At 45.4% G+C, this 17,816-nt stretch overlaps 2 protein-coding genes across 55 annotated transcripts in view; one reads left to right on the forward strand and one right to left on the reverse strand.

Annotated features, from left to right (window-relative positions):
* The window catches only part of ASRGL1 (asparaginase and isoaspartyl peptidase 1), a 69,966-nt gene extending 63,773 nt beyond the window's left edge, over positions 1-6,193 (reverse strand). For 3 of the 5 annotated variants that reach the window (XM_083607387.1, XM_083607394.1, XM_083607393.1), the window contains exon 1: positions 6,087-6,193. The gene's annotated coding sequence lies outside the window, so the exon portion shown is untranslated. The remainder of the gene's footprint in view (positions 1-6,086) is intronic. The other 2 variants (XM_083607391.1, XM_083607392.1) reach the window with 2 other exon arrangements.
* Positions 6,194-6,280: 87 nt separating this feature from the next.
* RIMS1 (regulating synaptic membrane exocytosis 1) overlaps positions 6,281-17,816 on the forward strand; it is a 228,884-nt gene continuing 217,348 nt past the window's right edge. For 49 of the 50 annotated variants that reach the window (XM_083606964.1, XM_083606986.1, XM_083606965.1 and 46 more), the window contains exon 1: positions 6,281-7,005. In XM_083606964.1, the coding sequence (XP_083463090.1) occupies positions 6,833-7,005 (173 nt within the window). In that variant the 5' untranslated portion in view covers positions 6,281-6,832. The remainder of the gene's footprint in view (positions 7,006-17,816) is intronic. The other variant, XM_083606968.1, reaches the window with a different exon arrangement.

Genomic DNA, 17,816 nt, shown 5'->3' on the forward strand with positions numbered 1-17,816 from the left:
TGGGCACCACTACCAAGAAGGCCCTCTGTCTGATTCCCTGTAACTTCATTTCTCGCAGTGAGGGAACCACCAGAAGACCCTCGCTGCTGGACCTCAGTGTCCAGGATGAACGATGGGGGTGGAGACACTCCTTCAGGTATACTCGGCTGAGGTTGATGTTCTGTAGATGCTGTCAAAAACTTTGAATTCATGAGCAGCACTGACTCCATATCAAGCTACTGGGCGTGGAAGCACCTAAAGGCATTTGTAGTATTGGCTGCCTCAGATGCCAGAATAATTTGGCCAGCCAAAGATACTATGAATCCTGATGTAGGGAAGGTGGTGCTGTTTGCTGTTCTGCCTGTGGCAGCAAAATATCATGAGCTGGTTTTGGGGAAGAGAAGTGGTGAATGAAGTTCCAGTCCTTTAGAAAGATGAATACTAACAACATCAGTGAAATACCAAGGAGGGAAACCTATAGTAAGAACCTAAGTAAACTCAAATACAATGTTAGTAGTACAGTTACAAGTTGCTCTCATATCTTAGGGTTAGTCCTGAAAATACTGATTATTTGGCGTGGTTCATATGTTGTATGAAGATAAACCATGGTTTAATGCAAACATGCAGTCTCCTGCCTGGGGAGAAGATTTCAGCTACCCCATTGCACTCCCACTGCTGGTATTTGAAGCCACGCAATGATGACATCAGACACAATCCGTATCTACCCTGTAGTTTCTTGAGCAATACTACTGTTTGATGCATTTCCCCTCAAACCAGCTTCCATCCAGTTTGAAAACGTAAGCCACATTCACTTCACCATTAAACAGAGGTGTGTACATTTGAGAGAGCTGTTGCACATGACAGCTTCAGGAATAGGACGGGTTTGGAAGGGTTCCAGGTGCAGGAGAACCAAAGAGGTAATGAACATTGGGCAAAGACAGCCCCACACCCACGCCTCTGATGTGCAAAGCAACATGCAAGCGTGACTTGAAATGCAGTGCGGGAGATAAGCACCAATTTGCATTTTCAGTCACTAATGTGGATATAACCAGAGTGTCTCATGGGAATCCAGGTTACTTGTTTAGCTTTCTTTGGATTAACCATGAGCTATGCATAACCAAAGTTTGATCTTGGTTTATGGCTCTAGGTTTGTCTGGGAGAGCTAATCCATGAGCTCAGGTTCAGAAGACACACTAAATTATGGCTTAGCTCAGCTCGGTGCTGCAGCAAAATGACTGGGGGAGGAGTGAAATGGCTGCAATCTCCTCTCCTGGAAGCTAGATGTTCACTGAAGCCATGCTAAGCCATGGTTTGGCACAGCGTGACATGGGAACCAAACTTCTGACTCTAACAGGATATTTTCATGTCATCTTTATGCCAAAGCACCCCTGATCTTCACAATCCCTGATTCCAAATAAGAGCCTCACTTAAATGCTGTTTTTGTTTCTAATTCATGTGTACTGTGGAGATCACACTGGGGATCTGCATTATACAGGATAGGAGGATCAGAGGCAGCATCTGAATATTCCTCCTCAGACAGCAAAATGTTTTGGGCTAGCCTTGCTGAGGTGGTAGAATTCTGGATTGTACCACTTCACACTGCAGACATAGGGGTGTGAGGTGTTTCTGAATGCTCCCCTCCCCCAGGATAGAAATGCTAAAATAAAATTTATCCCATGCAGCAAACTACACAGCTTAGATAAATATATAGTACAGGTCTCTCCTTGATGTGCTAGTTGGGTGTACAGGATTTTAAAGGAGGCAACATTAAAAATAGCTTCCCCTCCATCTGCAGTGGTGCAGTCCAGAATTCTATAACTTCAGTGTATGTTGTGTGATGGGTCACCACTGTATAACTAGCATCAGTGCTGCCTCTTTTCTCCTTGTATGGGGCATGGCTTCCAGGTGAGAGGATGTTGCTTCTGTGAAGGCTTGAGAGGCCTTCTAAGAGATGCTACTGTAACTGACCAGAACAACTTGTAACCCACCCAGCCAAATGCACTGCCCAGCACTGTAAAAGCAAGACAAGGGGTTGTCAAGAACAAACAAACAAACACCAACAAAACTGTGGGCCTGAGTACATGAACACTGGAATGTGTTTGGCTTGGTGAATCACATTTTGTCTAAGCTAGCTACTTTACACCCAAGCACATTGTGAGGCGAAAAATAAGTAGGCTTGCCAGGTGAATGGTAGCCAAATATGTGTTGAATCCATAAAAAGGGTAAGAGGGTGATGACTGTGTGATGGCTGAAAAATTACAGATATCAGCATCTCATACTATGTTCTACTCAGGAGGAGACAGCTTAGCCATGCTTGATGGTATGAGATGTCACAGTGTATATCTGCTCAGATGTAGGTAAATGAGTATTTACTCCCAGATAAATAGGTACAGGAACACAGTTCTGGTAAACCATACAGGGCACTCAGTCTTGTTAAACAACCGCAGCAACAAAAGCACGACTTCACTCACCCACCCATTCCCCCCACCCCTCTAATCACCCCACTTTCAATTTTCTGGGGGGAAGCAAACAATTGTATATCTTTTAACCCATCTTTACCTGTGACTTCCCATAAAAACTGGTTCCTCCACTGCGCTGAGGCTTGAAAAGGCCTTCTAACAGCAGTGCGGGGAGAGGAAGGGTCAGTAGGGGGTATTGCAGCCTAAATAAGGAGGCCTCAGAGGCTGCATCCTGCCAGTGGGCTTGTTGTTGTTGTTTAGTCGTTTAGTCGCTCTGACTCTTCGTGACCCCATGGACCAGAGCACGCCAGGCACTCCTGTCTTCCATTGCCTCCCGCGGTTTGGTCAGACTCATGCTGGTTGCTTCGAGAACACTGTCCAACCATCTCGTCCTCAGGGTTTTCCAAACTTGGGTCTCCAACTGTTTTTGGACTACAGTTCCCATCATCTCTGACCACTGATCCTGCTAGCTAGGTATGGTGGACAACTGGAGACCCAGGCTGGAGACCCAAGTCTGAGAAATCCCGTCCTAGCAGCTAACTACAATTGAATGTAGGGCTCATTCATTTTGTTGTTTAATGTGGATAGTAAGCTTCCTATGCCTCTACATTCTCCATTGCCCGTATGACATTCTGCTCTAAATCGCTACCCTCCCACACTTTCCCCTCCCTCAATCCAATCTTTCTTCATACCTTCTCCTTGGTATGAGAAGACATGAATTGAGGAAGGGGAATTTGGAAGAGAACATCATGTGAACAGCAGAGAATTAATGGAGGTATAGGGTGGATGAGCCCTTAGTTATCGCAACCTTGTACACCCATGCTTGTAGTCTTACGGAAACCCTAAGGCAGCTTCCAAAAACATAATGAATTAATAAATAAAACTCATTCAAAATACTGCAGGATAATCAGCTTAAATAAAAAAATTGAGAAAACTTCACAGCAAGACACTAAGCTACAAAGCAATTCTTGAAGATCCAAGTTTTCACTGGTCTCCAGGGGACAAGCAACACGTGAGCAAGATTGGCCTCCTTTGATAGTTGTGGTGCCTAAAAAGGCTCTGTCTTTTTTCCCCACCCATTTGAAATAGCAGGATCTCAGATGCTGACCAGAACACACAAAGTGGGTGAGGTTGCTTTTAAGAAGCCTGGCCCCAGATCATTTACGGCAGCCTTCACCAACTTGGTGCCCTCTAGAGGTGGACTACAATTCCCATCAGCGCCATTCAGCATAGCCATTCTGCCTGGAGTTCATGGGGGCTGTGGTCCAAAATATCTAGAGGGCTAATTTAGGGTCTTAATGGTAAGCACTGGCACCTCAAATTGAGCCTGGAAACAAACTGGTAGCCAACAGCATTGAAACAATTTTTGAGTTCTATGCAATACCCGGCAAATTTCTGTTAAGAGTCTGGCTAGGGCATTTTGAGCCTACTGAAGCTTCTAAGCCATCTTCAAGGGTCGCATCAGTGCCACACAGAGTACATTGTTGTAGTTCTACATACTGTGCGAAATTTTTGTGTTTGTTTTCAAGAAAAGAAGCGTTGGGAGAGGGAATTCAGAGTAACCAAGCGGTAGGAAGTAGGGCTGCTTAGCCCTTCTTCTGCTTGCAACATCTCTGTTCTAAATCACACACATAGCAGAACAGCTTCACCTCTTTGGGATTCAAGGCATACCAAACCATTTGGAATGGGGAAGTAGCTGGTGGTGAAAAGGCTAAGCAAACCTTATACCCGTTGCTTCCCTCTTCCCAAAGCTGCTTTTATATAATAATGAAGTGATGTGAACAGGTAGGCACCACATGAAAAGCACTCCCAGGTCATGTTTGATGGCAGCAGCTCCAACTTTGGCTCCAGCCTGTGGGTGCCCAGTGCATGTGCCCCATGCTGTAACATCATGGTGTCACATTGTGATGTCATGGTGGCGCAGTGCAGGGAGTGTGCTCTGGCGCAGTGGTGACAACTGGGCTGGGGCTTGCGCCCCTGCCATGGGGCCTCTGTTGGGATCTGCTGTGGCTGCAAATGCACCCCAGAAGCACGTCTGCAGCCACTGTGGGCCCCAATTGAAGCCCCGCGGCCTGAGCGCTCCACTGGAGTGCCAGAGGTAAGGCGATGGTTGGCAGTGACAGGGGGCAGAGGCTGGGCAAAGATTTTGTGGGTGCCTAGGCTCCCTGGAGTGGGTGCCACTGTTTGATGGTCTATGCACCAGAAAGCCCTTGTTGACTATGCCTTCTAGATGCTGTGCAAGTGCAATATACAGTATAATGAAGTAAATTCACGTGTCATGTGATTTCATACATCAAAGTGTTTTTCATGGAAGAAATGTATAAGCATCACTTAAGTATAAAATACAAAAAGAGATTTAATATTGATACAGGGCTACAGGTGGGGATGGTTTTTTTTCAAAGAAACTGGAGATATCTTGGGCAAAGAGTACATTCTAAAAGTGAATGAAATGGGGCAAGTTATCTAAATATAAAGTTGCTTTGGGGAGAAAGCTAATTTATATTCTCCCCATTTGAATCCCCACTGCAATTCGAGTTCTGTAATTTTGCTGAACGTTTACAAAATGTAATGTGTAATGTTTTTCATGACTGAGTTGTGTGGCCCCAGAACAAAGGAGACCCACTTTTCTGGTCTCATGGTTGTAATAGTGACAGCAAATGTACAGATAAGCATATGAGGCTGATAATTGTCCAAGGCAAACAAGTCAAAGGCTAACCTAGGATTTGAACAGAAGGTGTTTTCCTCCTTCCAGATAGGATGCTTTAGGCTCCAAGCCTAACCCCACTTATCTGGGAGTAAGCCCCATAGAATTCAACAGGAATTTCTTCTGAATAGACTGGGTTAATATTCTAGCTGCAACCAGCTTTTGTATTCTCCCGGTCAGCAATGCGAATGCAAGTTATACACAGTGGCTCTCATTTCCAGAGGGGGATCCATCTTAGTTGATTGCAGCAAAAACAACACAGAGTTTAACACATTTATGATGTGTTAAAGCTCTCTCCAAATCATCTGCAGATAATTTCATCACATCTGATGAAATGCACTCTGTTCCCTGAACATTTATGCCATAATAATTGTGTTCGTCTTTAAGGTGTTACAAGGCTCTTTGTCAGTATCCTTGGCTAGCATGCACATTTGATTTAAAACCGTCTCTTCATTTTTTGGCCCCACATAATCTTCACAGGCACAATGTACATAAAGGCGGTGTGCTACAGAGGTGGTGGTGGTGGTGGGGAAACAACGCAAAACCCAAGGTTTGATCCCAGGAAGCAATTGTTCTGGATTTCAGTGGGGCCTATCCCATGTTAAGTATGCTTAGGATTGCAGCCTGAGCCCTACACACTTTACATCTACACCTGAATTCAGTGGGGCTCGCTACCAAGAAAGTGTGCAACCTGATCCTAAGCATGATCCTTCAAGCCACTCATTTCGACGGGGGGGGGGGGGATGGCGAATCAAGCATGCTTTAGGATTTAGCCTTGCTGCCTACTCCTAGTCCTGTTTTTAATCAGAAGAAGAGGGGCTGTTAGATTTCGGCAGGCAGGGGGAGGGGACCGCTTGCTCGCAGGTAAATACATCCGAGTTGGAGAATCGCAGCCTCCAAGAGCGAACAACAGCAACAACAACAACAACAACAAAATAGACCACCTTTGCTCCTTTAGATCTAAGTCCAGTGCTCCACCGCCTCGGTTGCAAGAAAGGTGCCCAGGGGGGGGGGGGATGCACGCCCTGGAACGAAACGCTGCCCGTATTGTCTGTAAGAGACAGCCCTCAGCATCCCCCAGGAGTGGAGCAGTTTGGACTCCGCCTAACTGACACCGAACTCCCCTCCCTCCCACTCCGCTCCCGTGCTAGCAGCAGCAGCAGCAGCAGCAGTGGAGCATTTTAGCAGAGCAGCAGCAGCAGCATCCGCCCTTCCCCTCCAGCCCTGACAGTGCACAGAGCCTGGGAGCTGTAATCCTGAGCTGGCTGGCTGGCTGGCTTTGCTGCACGGTCCTGCCTGCCTGCTCCTCGCCGCCGGAGAGGATGGGCTGCCCAGGGCTGCGGAGCACCTTCCCCAGCGCTTCCTAGGAAGGGACCGAAACAAAGGCAGCCCCTCCGTGACTAGCCAGCCCGGGCTGGGGTGGATGCGAGCGACCATGAAAGGCTGGGTCTCCTCCTCCTCCTCCTCCTCTCGCTCTCCTGCCGTGGCTGCCTCTGCTGCTGCTTCTCCTGCCGCCGCTTCCCGAGAGCTGCTGGCTGCTGCTGATGATCAGAGGACTCCCGTGTAAAAGGAGGAGGAGGAGGAAGAAGAGGAAGAAGAGGCGGCGGCGGCGGAGGAGGAGGAGGAGGCGAGGCGTGCTCGGGCTGCCGCTGCCCAAAGGTGTCAAGGTGCTGGCGAGGCGAGGGGGTACATGGCTTCTTCTCCGGCTTCGCTGGGGCCCCGCGGCCCTCGCCCACCCACCGTGCCGCCTCCCATGCAGGAGCTGCCCGACCTGAGCCACCTGACGGAAGAGGAGAGGAACATTATTATGGCTGTGATGGACCGGCAGAAGGAAGAGGAAGAGAAGGAAGAGGCCATGCTCAAGTAAGCCAGAGGCCGGGCTGGCAGGCAGTCCTCCACTCCCTCCCTCGCGCACTCCATTCATGCACTCCCTCCTTCGCCGCGGGAGGGAGGGAGGGAGGGAAGGTGGGGGAGCTGGTGCTCCCGACAGGGCGAGGAAGGAGAGGCGCTGAAGCAGAGGCAGACTTTTTATGAATGGCGCAAGGAGGGAGGGAGGGAGAGGGGTGCTTTCATGCTTGCTTGTGGGTCACACTCAGGGTACCTTTCCTCCACTCCTCATAGAACTTCCTATGCTCTTCCCTTGGAAACTCTTCCTGCACCTTCTTCCATGGCCTCTCCTAAATAACTGGCGTGGAGGGGGGGGGGGGGAGGCGATGCGTAAACCGGAAGGCAAAGGAAGGCGAGGTCTGTGAATGAATGGGGGTCCAAGCCATGTGTATGTGTATGTATGAAAGATAAGCTGGACGACAGGCATTCCCATTCCACCTTTAGGAAGAATTCCTCTGCGAATAATAATAATAACAACTCTGCCTATTTTGGGAGGGTCCGATGGGGTGGGGTTTCCCTAGGCAGAGTCTTCAAAAGTCCGTGCTGCCCCCACCTGGTTGAAACGGAGCCCAGCCCAGCTGCCGTGGGACTTTGTGGTGTGTGTGTGCCTTGTTGTTAACATCAACCACCTGCAGGAATTCTCCATTTGGGGTGGGTCTTTCTCTTCCCTCCTGCCTCCCTCCCTTTAAATCAATGGCAGCAACAGCATTTTTCACTGGGGTGTGTTGTACCGAAACGGGGAGGAAGAGATGGCCAAGTATGTATTCAAGATACCAAGAGGCATTTTAACGTGATAAATGCAAAGAATTGCATGTCTCGCCACCTCACAAAAACGGTTGTGCATATATATATACCTGTTGGTGGAACTGGACAATTGACAGGCTCCATGCCCTAGATCACAAGCTGCAAAAGGGTGTGTGTCTGTGTGTGCTTGTGTGTAAATCAGAGTGTTGGTAGATGCCATATTTGGGTGTTCTCCAGTCCATCCCTTCTCCTTTCCTCAGCCTCGTTTTTTACCCCCATCTGATGCCTTACATGACTATATTTTCTATTCCTCCTGCAAATAAGTGTATTCGAGTCTAATCTGATCTCCAAATTGATATCTCCTGTATAAAAATAGATGTGTAGTTGGGCCTGTAAAGGGGGATCAGGCTTTTTCTTTATGCTCGAGGCCTGCTTTCTTTTTGGATGGAAAGGGCAGTCTAGATTGCAGAACACAACCCTTCTAGCTCATATTTAAGCCCCCCTATTGGTGTTCAAAACATTCCTTTTCCTCCCGGTGGATTTTCTGCTTCCATGTGTTTATTTGGAAGATCAGGTTTAGTGGCTTTCACGGAAGGTGTGTAAGCATATGGGGAAGCTTTTCTCTTTGGGTGGAATCCCAAACAATGACTTCTGAGGTGCAAGTTCTGGTGTTTGTTCCTCTCCTCTCCCCCCTGCTAGCAGTGTCATCTATAATAGATGGGAAATATGGAATCCCTGCAGGCTCTCAACTTCTATGCTGTCTACTGCGAGTGATGGAGCCCGGGGGGGGGGGGGGCGACAGCGTCAGTCTCTCATTGTGGTGTTGCCTCTTCCTCCTCTGATCTGCACTGGGGTTTGAATTTCTGCAGTAGTGGTGGCAGTTGCCACCATCAATTGCACAAATGTACACTAAGGCCCAGTAATTGGGAACGAAATGGCTCGACTTTGCTGCTGTTTAAGGGTTATGGTGCCGTGAGAACAGAAGGCAGCTGTTTGCAACCCTTGGGGTGTGGTTGATAATCTTGGGAGAGGAGAGGAATAAGAATAGCAGAGTGCATGTCAATGTAACAGTGAAAGTATGTCTTTATAAATAAAGATATGGAAAGATAGCAGGAGAGCTGAAATGTTACAGACGTTTGGTCCATTCCCTTAACCCCTGCCTACTATTCACTTATAACTATTTAAACTTTCTGCTGCACCCTTTAACACAGCACCCTACATCAACAGCCCAGCCCTAAACAGTGGCTTTGCTTCGTTGTGGCATGCTTAAGGTGGCATTGTATTGAATAGATTTCTAAAGGAACGCTGCTAGTTTGTATTCTGCCTCCATTGACAAAAAAAGGTGTTACAGTATTTGTGAGCCTCATGACAGCCTTGCAATATAGGTGAGGCTGGCAGAGGGTGTGAGGCCCGAGGCCATTTAAATAAAATTCTGCACCATGCTGCTGCTGGGAGCACTGGGGCAGCCAACCTGTGCCACACCTGCCGCAAGCAGCATAGCCAGTGGGTTTTGGTGGCACACCTGCGCCAAAGCAGGTGTGAGCCTGCCTAGAGCAGAGAGATAGAACTGCCCTCTTGCCTGCTTCTCTGCTGCTGCACTGCTTTCTGGCCAGGTATACTAAAGATACATCCTCACTGAGGCATCATGGAAGAGCTTCTCAGGCACTGGAGAAGGGCTTTCCCAAACTCCGGACTTGACTTGTGGCTTGCTTGCTTGAAAATAAAAGAAAAGAGAAAATTTTGGCCACGGTTGCTCTCTGCTCTGCCATTTTGGCCCTCAGTATTTAAAATCTATTCCAGGAGGTTGTAGTGGGAGCCTTCCAAGCTTTCGTGGAAGGAATTTGTGGACGCCTCTGGAAAGTTAACATTTGAACACAGCAGAACACAGCTCTTTGAGGATTGGATTTTAAAGCTAGATGAGTTTACGTTGCTCGATCAAGTGTTCAAAAGGGCTGTGGTACCGAAAGGAACTTCTTTCCATTAGGCTTGTGTGGCCACACATTTTGTTCAAAGGCACCTGAGTAATAATAAAGGTGTTGCTGCGTCAGGTAGGGGAAAGTGAGCTTTCGGTTGGGCGTTTCCCTTCTGGAATCAAGAGCAATTCAGGAGAAGCTTGGCGCATGGCAAAGTGGATAATGTGCTTTGTGCAGTAGGAAGGAGGGAGAAATTAGAATATTATGCAAATAGGGCTGACAGCTTCTTACTAGCCCTGTTCCTTTAGCTTCAGGTCGATAAAAGTCCACCTACAAGGTGGTTTTTGTGTGGCATGGCCTGCCCTAAAAGGTGGTGTTGTGGTAGGGATGAGGAACCTGGCACCCTGTGGATGCTGTTGGATTCCAACTCCCACCAGCCTCAGCTAGCCAGGGAGATGATGGGAGCCATATTTCAACAATATCTGGAGGGCCACAAAGTTCTTGTTAAAGAAGTACTACATTACATTATGTTATATTGTATAACATAAAGCATTCCCTTGTGGTCCTTCAAGGAATAATGGCCCTTAGAGAACAATAATTTTGGGGGAAAGAATGTTTTGCTTGAACTTTCATGGGCAGTCCCTTCTTTTTGTGGGAAAGAGGCTTGGGGAAATGACTGTTCTTGGCAGTGTTGGAAAATAGCCAGGTGCGTTTTTCGACTGCTGTGGGTCCAGTTGCTACCACGTGGAGGTCTCTGGGTACCAGGTTGGCGACTGGGGAAAGCAAAATGTCACTTAGAGAAGGATCTGAAATATTTTCCTTGAAGCTTGAATTTGTTTTATTTTGGATTGTTTTATTTGACAATTTTATGTGTTGTAAACCTCTTTGAGATTTGTTCTTTAAAATATAAAGCAGTATAGAAATGATGATGATGATGATAATGATAAATCTCATTGCGGTGGGGGGAAACAGTTTAAGGTGCCATTTGGCGATTAGATTATACATCTGAGTTTCTAATGCTGCTTTTTGTCGCTGAGGTCAATGCTTTGTCAAGAAGCAAGTAAAACAATAAACGTAGCTGTCTTGGCCCATAAGAAACTGTTTGAATGGTTTTTATATATGAAATTTGTTTTATGTATCTTGTTAACGTTTTTAATGGTTAAAACACTTTAAGTTGTTTCGTAGGAAGTGGTTCATGAATGGAATGCAAATAAATAAATAAAGATATAAATAAAGCAGTACAAATGAGGGGTGCAGGCTTTGGAGTTATCCAGAACTCTTCATCGGGCCAAGGGAAGCAAAGTAGGAGGGGAGAGACCGTGGCTGGCTGTAGCACCATGAGTCTACATTTGGTAAGATTCTGAAGGCAAAATGTGGAGACATTCAAATGGGGCTTTTTTGCAGAGCACTGAGACCTGCGGGTATAGGGCGGTATATAAATTCAATAAATAATAATAATAATAATAATAATAATAATAATAATAATAATATGAATGTATGCGACTGCTTCCTGCATTGTGCTTTAAGACTCTTACCAGATGTACTCTTGGTGCTACCACCAACCAGTTTTTCTCTTTCTCTTCCCCTGTACCTGCCCCTCTTGGTTTGCATGCAATCTATCCTGATGAAGAGCTCTGGGAAACTTGAAAGATTTCACACCAATTTGTGATAACAAAACTAAAACAGGTCGCCAGGTTAAAGATGAAAAGCCACTGATTGAGGCTGCAACCCTATGCCCAGTTTTTGGGGAGCAAGTGCCATTGAACTTAGTGGAACTTAAGTTTTGAGTGGAGACATGTTAGATGGTGCTGCAAGCCAGTCTTCCAGTGAGTCAAAAGCCAGTAACAATGCACTCTTGCATTCACTTGTTGGCACCTCTTAGGATGCCCAAAGCTGCTTTCAGTTGCTGCTGCTGTTCTGGATTACAAAAATAAAAATGTGTTTAATGTAATCCTGCATGAGGCCACATTTGTCCTGATAGCTAGCTAAATTGGAAGTGGTGGTCTGGTTTACTCATGCTGACTTAGGTGGTTTCCCTGGCCTTCGTGATGCTCTCTGGCCATATATCCTACGTGGCCTTTCCACAGAGTCACCCAAATCATGTATTTTAGCAAAGGTGTGATTCTCCTGCAAGTAACTGTGTCAGTGGTGTAATGCAATATCCCGCCTGCCTGCCCTTAATAGAGAAGGAGTGGCTACACTTTTGTCTCCCTTAACAATTGTCTAGATATTTATTTCTGTGCAGGTGGCTATACTGCTCCTAAAGAATTAAACAAAACTAAGCGAAACTGAAATAGCACAGGCATGGGAGTGTTGTGTCACTCACCAGTAATTTAGGCTGCAATGCTAACTCCATTTATCTAGGAGTAAGCCCCCACTGAATTCAGCAGGTCTTAACTTCTGCACAGACATGGTTAAGGTTGTGCTGCTGGTCATAGAGAATACTGTATCAAGTTGTTACCAGAGACACCTAGGCAACCACATCTAGTGCATCAGTGCCAAAAGCAATAAAAGCACCTTTGGGGGGAAAACATTATAGTATTTTGTACCTGGGAAAAATGAACTTCAAAATGCGTTGGCCCTCCAATTAAAATGGCACCTTAAGAGGAGGCAGCAGGTTGTGTGCAGCAAATAAGGATAGAAATGCAGTAGGAGAAACAAATGAAATAAACTGGAAAATGTAGAGAGCTGTGCTGGCTTATTGTTAGCAGAGAAAAATCCAAACAGGGTAGCAACTTAATTAATATGCATCAATGTGCATTAATTATTATTAATTTAATTTAACAATTTACATACCACTTAATTGCAACTGTCTCAAAGCAGTGAACTCAATAAATACAATAGAGATACATTTTTAAAAAAATGTCTCCAGTAGGCACTGGAAGTTCAATATTTATTTATTTCATAAAACTTATACACCGTTTGATTGTTTTTTGGGGGCCTATCTGATCTGAGCTGCAAGAAAGTTCTACAACGTTGGCGTGGCTCCTGATGGATGCATGTATACATACATAAAATATACATAAGTTTATTTGTATGCTGCCTTTCCACAATTCGAACCATGCTCAAGGTGGCTTATGACATGAAAAAAATACTTAACTACAACATAACCAAAGCAGTTGTAAACCATAAATATTTTTTTAAAAAAAATACACAACCAAACTGAACAGTTTCCACGTAAATCTCAACAAGATACAGATACAAAAAGCCAACACAAAAATCCCACCGCCACCCAAAACAATACCCCAGCCCAAGGGTCTGTTCAGCAGCCTCAGCTTTTGTAGCTGGAGTCAGTCAGGGTCTCACCCTCCCAGACCGGGGGGGGGGGGCGGGAGGCCTGCAAGGTATGGATCAGGTTTTCTGGGAATCAGAGCCAAGATAGATATTGGCTGTGCACTTGAGCCATGGAGGACTAACAGTGATTCCCACAAAGTCCTTAGTGATTGGCTAGGAACATATGGAATCAGGTGGTCCTTAAGGTGCTGTGGATCCAAGTTCTTAAGGTCCTTGGAAATTACAAGCTTTTGAGCACTACAGTTCTATGCTAGCAATAGCCTGTCCCCATCAACAATCTAGCCACAGAATACCAGCTGGGCAGAGCAGTAAGCTAGCTTTCAAAACAAGGGGTGTCTTATTATGTTCTGTGGAATGGTCAAGCTATGCAGTAAGGCTTCTCTAGCAACCAAATCCAGCAGACACGTACCTGCCATTTGTCTCACTCTTTTTTGATGACAGTAGGGTGGCAGTGCAAGCAAGTATGTATACACATGTGCTTTTAGTGGTGTTGCCTACTGGTCCTTTGGCTGATTGTAATCTTTAGGCTCCACAGCCATAACAGGAAAAGTCTAAATGCCCACTAAATACCAGTTCCTTGGGCCAGCAAACCAAAATGCCCATATCCTGTAGTGAGAGAAGGTACTCTTATAGAGGCAGTGTTCCTCTGGACCTGACTTAATGTTAGACCACCTCTATTCTAACACTATTCTAACATTTGTAGTAAGCTTCCTTCTGTTAGCTTTGTATGAATTTTAGTACTTGTCTTACTTTGCTGTACAGTATTGTATTTTAATAATAAGTTTTATATGGTTAAACCGCATTAAGGTTATTTATGATGGAGCTTTGGAATACTTGTAAAATATATATTTAAAATATTCTAAACAGCCATAGTTCTTCAAGAGTTAAGGGAGGTACATGATTGCCAAGAAGTACTTGCTTTAAAGTGCACATACCTGGGAGAAGATTGGAAACTGTCTTGCTGGTGTATCTGTGGGTGAAAATGTGCTTTGTAGATTGACCATATATTCAAACCTTCCCCTACCTGTGGACCTCCAGAGGTCTTTTGATTTGGCTTCCAGTGGTCAGGGATGATGGGAGTGGTGGTCCAAAATGTCTGGAGGCCACCAGGAGAATGCTGATCTAGTTATTCTATATTGCATGTTGGCCCACTTCCCTCCAAGAGAAACCAAAACCTCAGGGGGAAAACAGAAAAGTTTGTGTCTGTATATATATATATATCTTCAAGGATTTCCAGTGTTTTTTCAGCCAATGGGCACATTTGGATTTTTGAGTGCTGTGGGCAGACACCACCCACTCCCCTCAAGAGATAGAAAGGAAAAGAGAGTGCTTGCCCCAAGATATCTGGGTAGAATTCAGATATTAATCTGAGCCTTGCAAATAATGTAAGAGCCGAAAGGGAAAGTGGGTAAAAACATCACTCTTCCAGCTTCCTCTTTCACCTCTTTCAAAAGAGAAAAAGGTAACAACTCAGCCCCTACAAAGAACTTGGTGCTCTGGCCATTGTCTCAACACGGGTTCCTACTCAGAAGCAGAAAGGAAGGAAGGAATTCCAGATGACAACTACTGCTGGTGTAGCAAAGCAACCAGCCCCATCCTTGTATTGTGGTCTCTTCTTGTGCCGTAGCATCAAAAAACGGGCTGGTAAAAGCTGCATCTTCCTTTGGTGCTGGTTGTCGTCTTAGCAAGGGGATCTCAAATGATGCTGCAGATCTCCACTGAGATATCTGACCTCACAATATGGCTTAAAGATATTCAGAGGCAGTGGGTATATTTATTTTCTGCTGTTAAGTACAAAGCCTACACCAGGAAAATCTGTAAACGTGGCTGTTTTCAGTAGCGCTCAGCGCTTCCTTCAGTTCCTCCCAAGTGAAGTCAGTTGGGGTTTTTACCAAAGGCTGCACTGGGAGCAAAGTTAGGTCAATGCTAAGTGCTCTGGAAAACCCCATCCATTACATTTGGGGACGGTGACTCTAAGGCACTTTTATAACTTGTGATGTTAATTGTTAGTGACTGTAGATGAAGCAATCCTGCATACAAGGGATAAGGGCAAAAATGGTTGATGTATTATGTTTTGAAGATACCCCTGAATCTTTTGAAATTATTTGCCAAGGTAAATACAGATTAGGATTATAACTATATGCAAAGTTGTTTATATTGTATACTGCTAGAGATTTTAAAATATTAAGTGGGCTATAAATGTTAACTAAATAAATGGTAATGAAAAATGGTAATGCACACACATGATATAGAAGCCAAATGCAAAGGGTGAAGCACAGATGTTAGCTTTTTCTAATCTATGATTTCAGCCAACATATCTTCTTTTCCCTTCATATTATCCCTAATGTATACTTGGAGGAGTATATCACTAGTAAGCCTAATCTTACAGTCTACTTCAGTAAATGTAATCTGCCACTGCATAAACTCATTTTAATATTGTGTTTTTTAAATTGCTATAACCTGCTCTGGTACCTTATGGTGAAGGATGGGTAAGAAATGGACTCACCATAATCTCCCTATGGATAACAGATAGCATTATTTTATTACACATTAATCTTTGTAGTGGCAATTTACTGTAATGGATCATTTCTGTGTGGATTGATCAACGTGTAATGTGTGTTGTGGCGTTCTGTATATGATGCATATAATCACGTTCAGTAATTCAGGACCCAGAAAGATGTTGAATAACTTTATAGATAGATAAAGACTTGAGTGAGAGGATGCTGTAGGAGAGAGTTTCATCAGTGTATATCCCCCTTTATTGTTAAAGATCATAGGTCATAGCTGTGATTTTATTTGTTTGTTTTATTTATTGTCTGTCCTTTACATCATTAAAACCCAATAATAAAAAGTTTAAAAAACAAATAACCCTTAAAATCACAAAATAAGGTGGGCCCTAAAAATATACTCAAGTGTCAAATGCCAACGTAAAAAGGCACATTTTCAGCGCTGTGAGGTCGGAGCACCACAGTTTAGGAGCTACACCCACTCAGCAGAGCCTCTGAGGGTCTGAGCAGACCCAGCCCCTCAGTTCTGCTTTCCTTTTACACTTTGCATGCTGATTGCTGCATCTGGGCTTGACGAGGCATGAGACCCTCACCTGTTCTCAACCTACTCTAGCTGAGGACTCATAGACCTCCTCCCACAGCTAGTGAGCTCCACCTGGCCAGCTAGGGAGCTGGGCTGTGAGCCCTTGCCTGCACCAGCCTCCTAGAGCATCCCTCCGGCTGCTCCCTAGGCCTCAGAGCCCACTGTGTTCGTGGGGACAGGGGTCGCTCTGGTGATGGGTCCTGCTGCTCTGGTTCCTATGCACTGACCTCTATCCCCTTGCCGTCCTCCATCACCCTGTGAGCACTTCCTTCCCCAACCCCAGCTTGTCCCAGTGTCTTCCTCCTCCCCATAGTCCTGCCAGTTCATGACACTCCATCATGTCGCCTCTTACATGCATTGTTTTCTAAACTAAAGAGCCTCAAATTTTGTAACCTTTCCTCATAGGGGAGTTGCTGCAAACCCTTGTCATTTGGGTTGCCCTTTTCTAAACCTTTTCCAAACCCTGCAATATCCTTTTTGAGGTGAGGCAATCAGAATTGTAGGGGCGCGAGTTAAACCACAGAGCCTAGGACTTGCCGATCGGAAGGTCGGTGGTTCGAATCCCCGTGACGGGGTGAGCTCCCGTTGCTCGGTCCCTGCTCCTGCCAACCTAGCAGTTCGAAAGCACATCAAAGTGCAAGTAGATAAATAGGTACCACTCTGGCGGGAATATAAACGGCATTTCTGTGTGCTGCTCTGGTTCGTCAGAAGCAGCTTAGTCATGCTGGCCACATGACCCGGAAGCTGTACGCCGGCTCCCTCGGCCAATAAAGCGAGATGAGCGCCGCAACCCCAGAGTCGGTCACGACTGGACCTAATGGTCAGGGGTCCCCTTTACCCCTTTAATCAGAATTGTACAGTTTTCCAAGTGCAGTCGTACCATAGTTTTATATGGCATTATGAAATTGACAAGTTTATTTTCAATCCCTGATGATTTATTTTCAATCCCTGATGATTCCTAACATGGAATTCACCCTTTTCACAGTCACTGCACACTGATTTCCCAACCAGTTACTAACTGATGGCAGGACCTCGCCTTTTCTTCCATAACTGCTAAGCTCACTCAGGAGTCTTTGCTGAGAGACTTTGTCAACAGCTTTTTGAAAGTCAAAATACCCAGTGTCTATTGGATAAGCACCAGTAGTGTTTGCACTTGCAGGCAGGCATCATGAAAAGGACAAGAGAAAATGGTTTAAAGAGAAGCAAATTGCACTTTTAAAAAAGACTATTTAAGCTGAAAAGCAGCTTGCCTTTTCAGCAGTGGAAACCAAGGGAAGAGAATCAAGTTTCAGAGTGGGACACATGTGACTGAAGAAGTCATTGCTCCTTCTACCAGCTGGAGCCTCATATTTTCTCCTTTGACAGGGTTTGGATTTCCCAGTCCCAGGTGGTGGTCTTTCCCAGCCCTGCTATGAATTCTTTTTCAAGGGAGATGTTAGACATTGAATATGTAAGATGTTCTGGACTTGAAGTGTGTTCTCTGCCATTGCATCATGGTCTATTTCCAGTCTTTGAGTGAGGGGCCAGAAAGTTTCCTGCTGAATGTTTGCAGGACCAGCCTCACCCTGCAGTTTAAAGGTTTATAGCAGTCAGGATCCGAGCACCCAAAAACCCAACCTATCTTAGTGGACCATGATGGCTGTAGGGTTGTGGGGGTTTTTTGTCTTTTTAAAAGACAGCTGTAGGACAATTTGAACAACACACAGTGTTGACACAATGACTTGAACCTCCAGGAGCCCTGTGCTA

The sequence above is a fragment of the Podarcis filfolensis genome (assembly GCF_964270895.1).
Source record: "Podarcis filfolensis genome assembly, chromosome: 3".
Taxonomy (NCBI): Eukaryota; Metazoa; Chordata; class Lepidosauria; order Squamata; family Lacertidae; genus Podarcis; species Podarcis filfolensis.